This window comes from Thalassophryne amazonica, chromosome 11 (assembly GCF_902500255.1).
Source record: "Thalassophryne amazonica chromosome 11, fThaAma1.1, whole genome shotgun sequence".
Lineage (NCBI taxonomy): Eukaryota > Metazoa > Chordata > Actinopteri > Batrachoidiformes > Batrachoididae > Thalassophryne > Thalassophryne amazonica.
Window position 1 is genome coordinate 303,759 of NC_047113.1, and position 14,007 is coordinate 317,765.

The 14,007-nt window shown below is 42.7% G+C and overlaps 1 protein-coding gene across 1 annotated transcript in view; it reads right to left on the minus strand.

The window, feature by feature from the left end:
• Window positions 1-14,007, minus strand: part of rab33a (RAB33A, member RAS oncogene family) — a 68,079-nt gene that overhangs the window by 9,799 nt on the left and 44,273 nt on the right. The window contains exon 2 of the mRNA XM_034181539.1: window positions 5,534-5,674. Coding sequence (XP_034037430.1) covers window positions 5,534-5,674 — 141 coding nt within the window. The remainder of the gene's footprint in view (window positions 1-5,533; window positions 5,675-14,007) is intronic.

Genomic DNA, 14,007 nt, shown 5'->3' on the forward strand with positions numbered 1-14,007 from the left:
TAATAAAAGCAAACACAATAACAACGTCTATAAACCCGGAGAATATATTCACGTGAGTTTTAGGCACTAGAGATTAATGCTGTTGTCCTGATCTGAGTGTCTGAAATGCATTTCTCCTGTCGTGAATAGGGATGGGTATTGATAAGATTTTATCGATATCGATGCCATTATCGATTCTGCTTATTGATCCGATTCCTTATCGATTCCCTTATCGATACCTCATGAATTTTGTACTAAAAGTAGGCTTCACAGGTTTTCTATGTATTTCATTGAGTCTTAAAGTAAATAAATATGAAACTGGTCACTGTATCCTTGATCTCTGGACATAAATAAAAATAAACAAAACGGTGTTTCGCTTTGAAGTTATTAATTCCAACTTCATTCTATCATTCTAATTTGACTCGTCAGAGAGCCGCGCAGCGTTTGGGGCTGTGTGAACAGAACAGAGGACGATTCTTGTTTCAGGAGTCCCAGTTAGTAACTTTAATCTGCACAAAAGTGACTCACGATTGACATATTCAGGGATGAAAGTGGTGAAAAACAAAAAAGTTGAAACCCAAAATTACCCCCCAACACCACCTACACAAAAATGTTTTAATTCTAGAAGCTCTGAAATGCAATCTGGGACTATTCCAGACAATAAACTGCAGTGAGTGCAGCATCCATTTAGTGAGAAAAAAAAAAACAACTTTCCTAATTCAAATTCATTCCAGTAGTATTCTGCTCTTACTAGGATGCAGCAGTTTTCTAGTTTGTCAGATAGTTCTGGAGGAAATCACTGAAGAAATTAACAAACTGAAAATATGGTTTGACCGAAACAAACTGTCATTAAACTTAAATAAGACAGGGATGAAATGGAGGTGTGAGAGTCACTAGGTGTTCACAGGAAACATTTATTTATTTCTGTATGTATGTATTTATTTATTTATGTTCATTGTTAGTTGTTTTTATATTTTCTGTTATGTTTCTATTCAGGTTCTTTTTGTCTCTTTCTCTAAAATTGTATATAATAATCATTAGATTAATATATCAATCAATCAATCAACTTTTTTCTTGTATAGCACCAAATCACAACAAACAGTTGCCCCAAGGCGCTCAAATATATAAACAAAAATACATTTAAGAAATATTACAATTTGAAAACAAATGCACCCAAATGTGATGACAGCTTAATGCTAACTTTTAACATTGAAAACGCCATAGACATGCTAACGCGTTAGCATCGCTCCCGTTTTTAAGTTATAAAATACATCTGTCAACTGTTTCAGAAGACCATAACAGGTTGGTTTAACATAGAAAAGGTAAATAATACTCACAGACGTATGATCTTTAGGGTTTTAGCGAGGGAAAATTAAGTGAAAGAAAGAAAGAATAAACAAAGCAATAGATCGAAGCATTGCTTCAATCTGCAAACCACTGCTTCGATTGGTTCAAGGTTCAAAGCAAAGCCGCACTGCAGAAAAGTTGATTATGGACCCGCTGCAGGGTCCGTAATCAATGTAGAGAAATTATCATTTTCCTGACAAACACCCCCCAAAACAACGGCCACTCTGAAGGACCGATAACAGAATCGTTAAGCACAAAGCTTATTGATTGAAATGCTACTCGAGTAAAAGTCTTAAAGTATCTAGTATTTATTGTACTTAAGTACAGACTGCAGGCTTACTTGTAGTTCCTAGGGTTTGTAAGAGTAGAATGGGAGGCAGAGCCTTCAGCTTTCAGGCTCCTCTCCTGTGGAACCAGCTCCCAATTCAGATCAGGGAGACAGACACCCTCTCTACTTTTAAGATTAGGCTTAAAACTTTCCTTTTTGCTAAAGCTTATAGTTAGGGCTGGATCAGGTGACCCTGAACCATCCCTTAGTTATGCTGCTATAGACGTAGACTGCTGGGGGGTTCCCATGATGCACTGTTTCTTTCTCTTTTTGCTCTGTATGCACCACTCTGCATTTAATCATTAGTGATCGATCTCTGCTCCCCTCCACAACATGTCTTTTTCCTGGTTCTCTCCCTCAGCCCCAACCAGTCCCAGCAGAAGGCTGCCCCTCCCTGAGCCTGGTTCTGCTGGAGGTTTCTTCCTGTTAAAAGGGAGTTTTTCCTTCCCACTGTAGCCAGGTGCTTGCTCACAGGGGGTCGTTTTGACCGTTGGGGTTTTACATAATTATTGTATGGCCTTGCCTTACAATATAAAGCGCCTTGGGGCAACTGTTTGTTGTGATTTGGCGCTATATATAAAAAAAAATTGATTGATTGATTGATTGATTAAGTATGACAAGTAATGTACAACTAAATGTACTCAAGTATTGAAAGTAAAAGTACAAGTAAATGTTAATAATCAAAAACGGACTGATTTTTTTTTTTTAATAAAAGTTTATCTAGGCTTGTAAATGACTATTAGTCAAAATACTGAAAATTGCCCACATCACACAAAAACACTTCAGAAACAAGGTTTCAAAACCTAAACGAGAGTAGGCTACTCACTAGGTGTTCACAGGAAACAGTTATTTATTTCTATATGTATTTATTTATTTTCATTGTTACATGGTTTTATCTTTTCTGTTGTGTTTTGTTTCCTTAGGTTCTTTTTGTCTCTTTCTCTAAAATTGTATTGTAACATTATTAGTCTATTATTATTAACTATTATTATGTAGACTATTATTGTTGTTGCTATAATATATGAATAAAAATAAATTAAAAAAATTACAATTTGACTCTTTTACGACAACGAACGCTGAGCCATTAATTATACAGAAAACAAAACACAAACGTGCTGATGCGAACAGCTTAATGCTAACTTTAACAGTGAAAATGCCATAGACATGCTAATGCGTTAGCATCGGTCCTGTTTTTAAGTTATAAAATACATCTATCAACTGTTTCAGAAGACCATAACAGGTCGGTTTAACATAAAAATATTAAATATTACTCGCAGACATATGCTCTTCAGGGTTTTAGCGGCGAAAAATTAGGATAAAGCGAAATGACTCCACGAATCATAGATCGAAGCACTGCTTTGACCTGCGAATCACTGCTTCAATTGGTTCAAGGTTCAAAGCAAAGCTGCGCTGCAGAAAAGTTGATTACAGACCCGCTACAGGTCTGTAATCAATGTAGAGAAATGATCATTTTCCTGACAAACACCCCCCAAGTGCACAACTGTAAAAAAGCCTACCGGACATGTCTCATGACAAATCGGCCTGACTTCGTAGTAATCAGTGGTGTCTCTAGGTGAAAACACGACTTTTTCATGTGTGTGTGTGTGTGGGGGGGTTTGTAACGAGTAACGGCATGGTGCATAGAAAATGTATCAGAGTAGAAGTATGCAATTAAGGTTGGCAATGTAGTGAAGTAAAAGTGAAGGTAAGCTGAATTTAAAAAACTTAAGTAAAGTACAAAGTCTCGCAAAACGTACTTAAGTACAGTAGTGTAGTATTTTTACTTCATTACTATACAACACTGACCTGGACACAGTATGCCCCACACTAAAACCTTAAAAATTAGCACATTACTTTAAAACTAAAACATATATCTGATATTTTCACTTTATAAAACTTCAGAAGTGACGTTAATGTAAATAACTTGTCCGAAATAAGTTTGGTTAAAATTTGAACCATAAGTTAAAAATGTATGCCTCTGAATGTCTTGGGTGATATTGGCGTATCAGTATGGGGTTAAAAAAAATGACTTTTTTTTTTTTTGGTGACCAGTTCTCCTTTGCCTGCAGAGGATAGAGTGGTTTTTTTCTAGAAGCAGTTCTCTTATGTTTGGAGACGGTAGAACTACACATCTGTTCACTTTTGTTTACCACGTTAACGGTATAAAAGTTATCGGACAAAAATTTATCAGAAGATAATTAGTCCGATAATGGTTTTCAAAGTTATCTGAAAAGATAATCCAATAATGAAAACTTTATCTTCGATAATTATTGGTTATCGGATTATGGGAACTGTGCCCACCACTGCAGATGTCACACCCAGTACCTTCTTATCGGCCTCTCTCACCACATCTGCAGTACTTTCAAATTGTCCAAAATTGTTTCCCGTCCATAAAGTCATCCTACAAACTACCATCTTATGCTGTTGAGCTACACTCTCTCCTGCTACCACCTTACTGCCTCCAATTTCGTTTAGCTTGAATTTCCTACAAAGAATGTAGTCCACCTGTGTGCACCTTCCTCTGTTCTATTGCCACCCTGTGTTCCTCCGTTTTCCTAAAGTAGGTATTCATCACAGCCATTTCCATCCTTTTTGCCAAATCAACTACCATCTGTCCTTCTGTATTCCTGTCCTTGATATCATATCTACCCATTACTTCCTCATCACCTCTGTTTGCTTCACCAACATGCCCACTGAAGTCCGCTCCTATCAACATTCTTTCATGCTTGGGCACACTCTCCACTACCTCATCTAACACACTCCAGAAATCTTCTTTCTCTTTCATCTCACAACCTACCTGTGGGGCATATGCACTGATGATATTCATCATCACCCCTTCAATTTCCAGCTTCAATCTCATCACCATGTCAGACACTCGCTTAACTTCCAACACACTCACTCCAACACACTTAACATACTCTTCCTTTAAAATGATCCCAACACCATTTCTCTTCCTAGCTACACCATGATGCAACAACTTGAACCCACTGCCTATGTTCCTGGTCTTACTTCCCTTCCACTTGGACACACAATATGTCTACCTTTCTCCTCTCCATCATATCAGCCAATTCTTTCCCTTTACCAGTCATACTACCAACATTCAAAGTCCCAACTCTCACTTCCACCCATCTAGTTTTCCTCTTCTCCCGCTGTCTGTGGACACGTTGTCCTCCTCTTCTTCTTCTTCACCCAGCAGTAGCCCAATTTCCGCCAGCACCCTGTTGCTGCAATGGCAACGTGTCAGTCGTTAACACTGGCTTTGACCGATTTGGTATGGAAACTTGATTTTTTTTCAATTGTACACTAGCAGAAAGATGTGGGGAGTGGAGATGAACAGTACACACGGATCATATATTTTGTCGTGTAACTTATGAGTGGAGCCATAGACAGAGTGGAATAAACACAAATACTTATTGCAGCTGAACCAAGAATTTTTAACATCAGTAGGAGTAAAGGGAGTCTGAATAAGAAAATGAAATGATAACACTGTTATTTCTGTATTTAACACAGGTTTTCTGGGAACAAGAGGATTAAAAAAACAACACAATAACATCTAATAAGTAGTTAAAAATGAAGCAGTATTACTCTCATTACTATCTGCCTTAATAATTCATGAAAGAAGATTGATAGCATTCTACCACGAGGAGATGCTAGATTTTTATAGTTGTCAAGTTCTGCAGGAGCCTCACACACGTGAGGTTGTGCTGAAAAAAAATGACATCAAACAAGGAAAAGTAAACAGTCTAAACAGTTTTTAAAGTAAATTATGAAGGTAAAACCAAAAGTAGTCAAAAATATACCCTGGACTCCAGAGGGTTAAAGTAACATGCCCAACACTGGTGCTTCGTTCCTTTAAAATGTATTGATCCAGTTACCAACCTCTATCCACGTCTGTAGGTTACGAAAGGAAGCCATCTTGGTGACATCATAGACAAATACCACTGCATGGACATTTCGATAGTAGTGTTCCACCATGGATTTACGAAAGCGTTCCTGACCTGCTGTGTCCCACACCTGCACCTGTACAAACAGACAAGGTAGGTCTGTTTTTGGATTTTGTATGACTGAGACATAGAGATCAGGGTAAACCCAGACCTGTATACACAGATAAGCATAGACAAATTTAACAGTTTGGAAGATACTCCCAGATTCTGCATCCTCATCCAGACAGCACAGCATGTTTCATGTTTTACCATCTAGCCCATTAAATTAAATCATAGATCAACATTCCTTAACATTGCACCTACCAAGTCAAAACTCCACGTATTCTCGAGAAATGTTGGTTTCACAGAATGCAGATGGAGACCCACACCTTACTTTTTCTGGGTCAGGCTCAAATCTTCTCAATCGCCCCTCAAATCTTGAGGTGATTAGATTTTGTAGTAGTGTGGTCAAAGTTCAAGGTCAAGACAAATATAGCCACAACAATACAGGGAAGTTAGGGTTAGGGTTAGGAGCATGAAATGGCTAAAATCAACAAGCAGATAAACATATTTTTTAAAAAAGAGAAAAAAGCACAGTGATATCTGACCAAACAGCATTTGTTCTGGCATATTTCTGCTGATATGTGACTGAAAGTGATGTATTTGTCGCACTGTTGGCTTGTCATATGGTCCTACGGTGCGCCACTCACAGGACACGCGTGTCCTGTCAGACAAACATGACGTCTGCTGCATGTCCAGGTGAACTGATTGGTCCGTTTCTCCAGCCCATTGCAAAAGCGATATATGTTTTTATGGGGGGGAAGGAGCCTGAGCTTGTGCGGGAGGTTGAGAGGTACCGACTAGAGATAGTCAGGCTCACCTCCACGCTCAGCTTGGGTTCTGGTACCCAACTCCTGGAGACAGGCTGGATGCTCCACTTTTCTGGCACTGCTCACGGGGAGAGGCGGCGAGCTGGGGTAGCATTGCTTATTGCTCCCCAGCTCAGTCGCCATGTGTTGGAGTTCACCCCGGTGAATGAGAGGGTCATGTCCCTATGCCTTAGCGTTGGGCACAGGTCTCTCACTGTTGTCTCGGCCTATGGGCCAAGCAGCAGTGCAGACTACCCAACCTTCTTGGAGTCTCTGGGAGGGGTACTAGATAGTGCTCGAACCGGGGACTCCATTGTTCTCCTGGGGGCCTTCAACACCCACGTGGGCGGCGACAGTGAGACCTGGAGGGGCGTGATTGGGAAGCACGGCCTCCCCGATCTGATTCCGAGTGGTGCTCAGTTGTTGGACTTCTGTGCTTGTCACAGTTTGTCCATCATGAACACCATGTTCAAGCACAGGGGTGTCCATAAGTGCATGTGGCACCAGGACACCCTGAGCCGGAGGTCAATGATCGCCTTTGTAGTCATATCATCTGACCTTCAGCCACATGTCTCGGACACTCGGGTAAAGAGAGGGGCTGAGATGTCGACCGATCACCACTTGGTGGTGAGTTGGATCCGCTGGGAGGGGAGGAAGCCAGTCAGATCTATTGGGCCTGGCAGGCCCAAACGTATCGTGAGGGTCTGCTGGGAACGACTGGCAGAACGCTCTGTCAGTGAGGTCTTCAACTCCCACCTCTGGGAGAGCTTCTCCCAGATCCCGGGGGAGGTTGGAGACATGGAGTCCGAGTGGACCATGTTCTCCACCTACATTGTCGATGCGGCCGCCTGCAGTTGTGGTCACAAGGTCTCTGGTGCCTGTCGCGGCGGCAATCCCCGAACCTGGTGGTGGACGCCGGACGTAAGGGATGCCGTCAAGCTGAAGAAGGAGTCCTACTTGTCTTTGTTGGTAGGTGGGACCCCGGAGGCAGCTGACAGGTACCGGCAGGCCAAGCGTGCTGCAGCCTGTGCAGTCGCAGAGGCAAAAACGTGGGTCTGGGAGGAGTTCAGAGAGGCCATGGAGGAGGATTATTGGTTGGCCTCGAAGAAATTCTGGCAAACTGTCCGACACCTCAGGAGGCAGAAGCAGCTCTACGCCAACACTGTCTATAGTGCGGGTGAGGAGCTGTTGACCCTGACTGGGGATGTTGTTGGGCGGTGGAAGGAATACTTCGAGGATCTCCTCAATCTCATCGTCATGTCTTGAGGAGACAGTGTTACCTCTAGTAATACTGTGAGAAATCTTGGAGTCATTTTTGATCAGGATATGTCATTCAAAGCGCATATTAAACAAATATGTAGGACTGCTTTTTTGCATTTACGCAATATCTCTAAAATCAGAAAGGTCTTGACTCAGAGTGATGCTGAAAAACTAATTCATGCATTTATTTCCTCTAGGCTGGACTATTGTAATTCATTATTATCAGGTTGTCCTAAAAGTTCCCTAAAAAGCCTTCAGTTAATTCAAAATGCTGCAGCTAGAGTACTGACGGGGACTAGCAGGAGAGAGCATATCTCACCCATATTGGCCTCTCTTCATTGGCTTCCTGTTAATTCTAGAATAGAATTTAAAATTCTTCTTCTTACTTATAAGGTTTTGAATAATCAGGTCCCATCTTATCTTAGGGACCTCGTAGTGCCATATCACCCCATTAGAGCGCTTCGCTCTCAGACTGCAGGCTTACTTGTAGTTCCTAGGGTTTGTAAGAGTAGAATGGGAGGCAGAGCCTTCAGCTTTCAGGCTCCTCTCCTGTGGAACCAGCTCCCAATTCAGATCAGGGAGACAGACACCCTCTCTACTTTTAAGATTAGGCTTAAAACTTTCCTTTTTGCTAAAGCTTATAGTTAGGGCTGGATCAGGTGACCCTGAACCATCCCTTAGTTATGCTGCTATAGACGTAGACTGCTGGGGGGTTCCCATGATGCACTGTTTCTTTCTCTTTTGCTCTGTATGCACCACTCTGCATTTAATCATTAGTGATCGATCTCTGCTCCCCTCCACAGCATGTCTTTTTCCCAGTTTTCTCCCTCAGCCCCAACCAGTCCCAGCAGAAGACTGCCCCTCCCTGAGCCTGGTTCTGCTGGAGGTTTCTTCCTGTTAAAAGGGAGTTTTTCCTTCCCACTGTAGCCAAGTGCTTGCTCACAGGGGGTCGTTTTGACCGTTGGGGTTTTACATCATTATTGTATGGCCTTGCCTTACAATATAAAGCGCCTTGGGGCAACTGTTTGTTGTGATTTGGCGCTATATAAAAAAAAAATTGATTGATTGATTGATTGATTGATTGATGTCTCCCGAAGAGGAAGCAGAGACTGGGGACTCAGAGGCGGACTCGTCCATCACCCAGGCGAAAGTCACCGAGGTGGTCAGAAAGCTCCTGGATGTTGTGGAACTGTCCTGGTTGACACGTCTCTGCAACATCATGTGGCGGTCGGGGACAGTGCCCCTGGATTGGCAGACCAGGGTGGTGGCCCCTCTGTTTAAGAAGGGGGACCGGAGGGTGTGTTCCAACTACAGGGGGATCACACTCCTCAGCCTCCCCAGTAAGGTCTATTCCAGGGTGCTGGAGAGGAGAATTTGACTGACAGTCGAACCTCGGATTCAGGAGCAGCAGTGTGGTTTTCGTCCTGGTCGCGGCACACTGGACCAATTCTACACCCTCCATCGGGTGCTCGAGGGTTCATGGGAGTTCGCCCAACCAGTCCACATGTGCTTTGTGGATCTGGAGAAGGCATTTGACCGTGTCTCTCGAGGCGCCCTGTGGGAGGTGATCTGGGAGTACGGGGTCCGGGGTCCTTTGCTAAGGGCTATCCGGTCCCTGTGCGACCGCAGCAGGAGCTTGGTTCGCATTGCTGGTAGTAAGTCAAACTTGTTTCCAGTGCACGTTGGCCTCCGCCAGGGCTGCCCTTTGTCACCAGTTCTGTTCATTATCTTTATGGACAGATTTTCTAGGTGCAGCCAGGGTGCAGAGGGGGTCCAGTTTGGGAACCACAGAATCTCATCACTGCTGTTTGCAGATGATGTGGTCCTGTTGGCTTTGTCAAACCAGGACCTTCAGCTTGCACTGGGGGACAATGTCGGACTCTGTAGTTTTCTCTGGGCCCCTCCCCAATCAGACCGGGAGTGACATGTTTAGCCGCATGTTCTCCTTGAATTGCTGGCTGTCTGAGTGGTGTCCAAAAAATGAGGTGGGCTTCATAGATAATTGGCAAAGCTTCTGGGGAAAACCTGGTCTTGTTAGGAGAGACGGCATCCATCCCACTTTGGATGGAGCAGCTCTCATTTCTAGAAATCTGGCTAATTTTCTTAAATCCTCCAAACCGTGACTATCCAGGGTTGGGACCAGGAAGCAGAGTTGTAGTCTTACACACCTCTCTGCAGCTTCTCTCCCCCTGCCATCCCCTCATTACCCCATCCCCGTAGAGACGGTGCCTGCTCCCAGACTACCAATAACCAGCAAAAATCTATTTAAGCATAAAAATTCAAAAAGAAAAAATAATATAGCACCTTCTACTGCACCACAGACTAAAACAGTTAAATGTGGTCTATTAAACATTAGGTCTCTCTCTTCTAAGTCCCTGTTGGTAAATGATATAATAATTGATCAACATATTGATTTATTCTGCCTAACAGAAACCTGGTTACAGCAGGATGAATATGTTAGTTTAAATGAGTCAACACCCCCGAGTCACACTAACTGTCAGAATGCTCGTAGCACGGGCCGGGGCGGTGGATTAGCAGCAATCTTCCATTCCAGCTTATTAATTAATCAAAAACCCAGACAGAGCTTTAATTCATTTGAAAGCTTGTCTCTTAGTCTTGTCCATCCAAATTGGAAGTCCCAAAAACCAGTTTTATTTGTTATTATCTATCGTCCACCTGGTCGTTACTGTGAGTTTCTCTGTGAATTTTCAGACCTTTTGTCTGACTTAGTGCTTAGCTCAGATAAGATAATTATAGTGGGCGATTTTAACATCCACACAGATGCTGAGAATGACAGCCTCAACACTGCATTTAATCTATTATTAGACTCTATTGGCTTTGCTCAAAAAGTAAATGAGTCCACCCACCACTTTAATCATATCTTAGATCTTGTTCTGACTTATGGTATGGAAATAGAAGACTTAACAGTATTCCCTGAAAACTCCCTTCTGTCTGATCATTTTTTAATAACATTTACATTTACTCTGATGGACTACCCAGCAGTAGGGAATAAGTTTCATTACACTAGAAGTCTTTCAGAAAGCGCTGTAACTAGGTTTAAGGATATGATTCCTTCTTTATGTTCTCTAATGCCATATAACAACACAGTGCAGAGTAGCTACCTAAACTCTGTAAGGGAGATAGAGTATCTCGTCAATAGTTTTACATCCTCATTGAAGACAACTTTGGATGCTGTAGCTCCTCTGAAAAAGAGAGCTTTAAATCAGAAGTGTCTGACTCCATGGTATAACTCTCAAACTCGTAGCTTAAAGCAGATAACCCGTAAGTTGGAGAGGAAATGGCGTCTCACTAATTTAGAAGATCTTCACTTAGCCTGGAAAAAGAGTCTGTTGCTCTATAAAAAAGCCCTCCGTAAAGCTAGGACATCTTTCTACTCATCACTAATTGAAGAAAATAAGAACAACCCCAGGTTTCTTTTCAGCACTGTAGCCAGGCTGACAAAGAGTCAGAGCTCTATTGAGCTGAGTATTCCATTATCTTTAACTAGTAATGAGTTCATGACTTTCTTTGCTAACAAAATTTTAACTATTAGAGAAAAAATTACTCATAACCATCCCAAAGACGTATCGTTATCTTTGGCTGCTTTCAGTGATGCCGGTATTTGGTTAGACTCTTTCTCTCCGATTGTTCTGTCTGAGTTATTTTCATTAGTTACTTCATCCAAACCATCAACATGTTTATTAGACCCCATTCCTACCAGGCTGCTCAAGGAAGCCCTACCATTATTTAATGCTTCGATCTTAAATATGATCAATCTATCTTTGTTAGTTGGCTATGTACCACAGGCTTTTAAGGTGGCAGTAATTAAACCATTACTTAAAAAGCCATCACTTGACCCAGCTATCTTAGCTAATTATAGGCCAATCTCCAACCTTCCTTTTCTCTCAAAAATTCTTGAAAGGGTAGTTGTAAAACAGCTAACTGATCATCTGCAGAGGAATGGTCTATTTGAAGAGTTTCAGTCAGGTTTTAGAATTCATCATAGTACAGAAACAGCATTAGTGAAGGTTACAAATGATCTTCTTATGGCCTCGGACAGTGGACTCATCTCTGTGCTTGTTCTGTTAGACCTCAGTGCTGCTTTTGATACTGTTGACCATAAAATTTTATTACAGAGATTAGAGCATGCCATAGGTATTAAAGGCACTGCGCTGCGGTGGTTTGAATCATATTTGTCTAATAGATTACAATTTGTTCATGTAAATGGGGAATCTTCTTCACAGACTAAAGTTAATTATGGAGTTCCACAAGGTTCTGTGCTAGGACCAATTTTATTCACTTTATATATGCTTCCCTTAGGCAGTATTATTAGACGGTATTGCTTAAATTTTCATTGTTACGCAGATGATACCCAGCTTTATCTATCCATGAAGCCAGAGGACACACACCAATTAGCTAAACTGCAGGATTGTCTTACAGACATAAAGACATGGATGACCTCTAATTTCCTGCTTTTAAACTCAGATAAAACTGAAGTTATTGTTCTTGGCCCCACAAATCTTAGAAACATGGTGTCTAACCAGATCCTTACTCTGGATGGCATTACCCTGACCTCTAGTAATACTGTGAGAAATCTTGGAGTCATTTTTGATCAGGATATGTCATTCAAAGCGCATATTAAACAAATATGTAGGACTGCTTTTTTGCATTTACGCAATATCTCTAAAATCAGAAAGGTCTTGTCTCAGAGTGATGCTGAAAAACTAATTCATGCATTTATTTCCTCTAGGCTGGACTATTGTAATTCATTATTATCAGGTTGTCCTAAAAGTTCCCTAAAAAGCCTTCAGTTAATTCAAAATGCTGCAGCTAGAGTGCTGACGGGGACTAGAAGGAGAGAGCATATCTCACCCATATTGGCCTCTCTTCATTGGCTTCCTGTTAATTCTAGAATAGAATTTAAAATTCTTCTTCTTACTTATAAGGTTTTGAATAATCAGGTCCCATCTTATCTTAGGGACCTCATAGTACCATATCACCCCAATAGAGCGCTTCGCTCTCAGACTGCAGGCTTACTTGTAGTTCCTAGGGTTTGTAAGAGTAGAATGGGAGGCAGAGCCTTCAGCTTTCAGGCTCCTCTCCTGTGGAACCAGCTCCCAATTCAGATCAGGGAGACAGACACCCTCTCTACTTTTAAGATTAGGCTTAAAACTTTCCTTTTTGCTAAAGCTTATAGTTAGGGCTGGATCAGGTGACCCTGAACCATCCCTTAGTTATGCTGCTATAGACGTAGACTGCTGGGGGGTTCCCATGATGCACTGTTTCTTTCTCTTTTTGCTCTGTATGCACCACTCTGCATTTAATCATTAGTGATCGATCTCTGCTCCCCTCCACAGCATGTCTTTTTCCTGGTTCTCTCCCTCAGCCCCAACCAGTCCCAGCAGAAGACTGCCCCTCCCTGAGCCTGGTTCTGCTGGAGGTTTCTTCCTGTTAAAAGGGAGTTTTTCCTTCCCACTGTAGCCAAGTGCTTGCTCACAGGGGGTCGTTTTGACCGTTGGGGTTTTACATCATTATTGTATGGCCTTGCCTTACAATATAAAGCGCCTTGGGGCAACTGTTTGTTGTGATTTGGCGCTATATAAAAAAAAAATTGATTGATTGATTGACTGGGGCAGTTTGCAGCTGAATGTGAAGCGTCCAGGATGAAAATCAGCACCTCCAAATCTGAGCCATGGTTCTCGACTGGAAAAAGGTGCCTTGCCTTCTTCAGGTTGGTGGGGTGTCCTTGCCTCAGGTGGAGGAGTTTAAGTATCTTGGGGTCTTGTTCACGAGTGAGGGACGGATGGAACGTGAGATCGATAGATGGATCGGTGCAGTGTCTGCAGTGATGCGGTCGCTGTATCGGACTGTCGTGGTGAAGAGAGAGCTGAGCAGGGGGGCAAAGCTCTCGATTTACCGATCGATCTACGTTCCGACCCTCACCTATGGTCATGAGATTTGGCTCATGACCGAAAGAACAAGATCGCAAGTACAAGCAGCCGAGATGAGTTTCCTCCGCAGGGTAGCTGGGCACTCCCTTAGAGATAGGGTGAGGAGCTCTGTCACTCGAGAGGAGCTCGGAGTCGAGCTGCTGCTCCTCCACGTCGAAAGGAGCCAGCTGAGGTGGCTCGGTAATCTTTTCCAGATGCCCCCTGGACGCCTCGCTGGAAAGGTGTTCCGGGCACGTCCCATCGGGAGGAGGCCCCGGGGAAGACCCAGATCATGCTGGAGGGACTATGTCTCTCAGCTGGCTTGGGAATGCCTCAGGGTTCCCCCGGAGGAGCTGGGGGAGGTGTGTCTG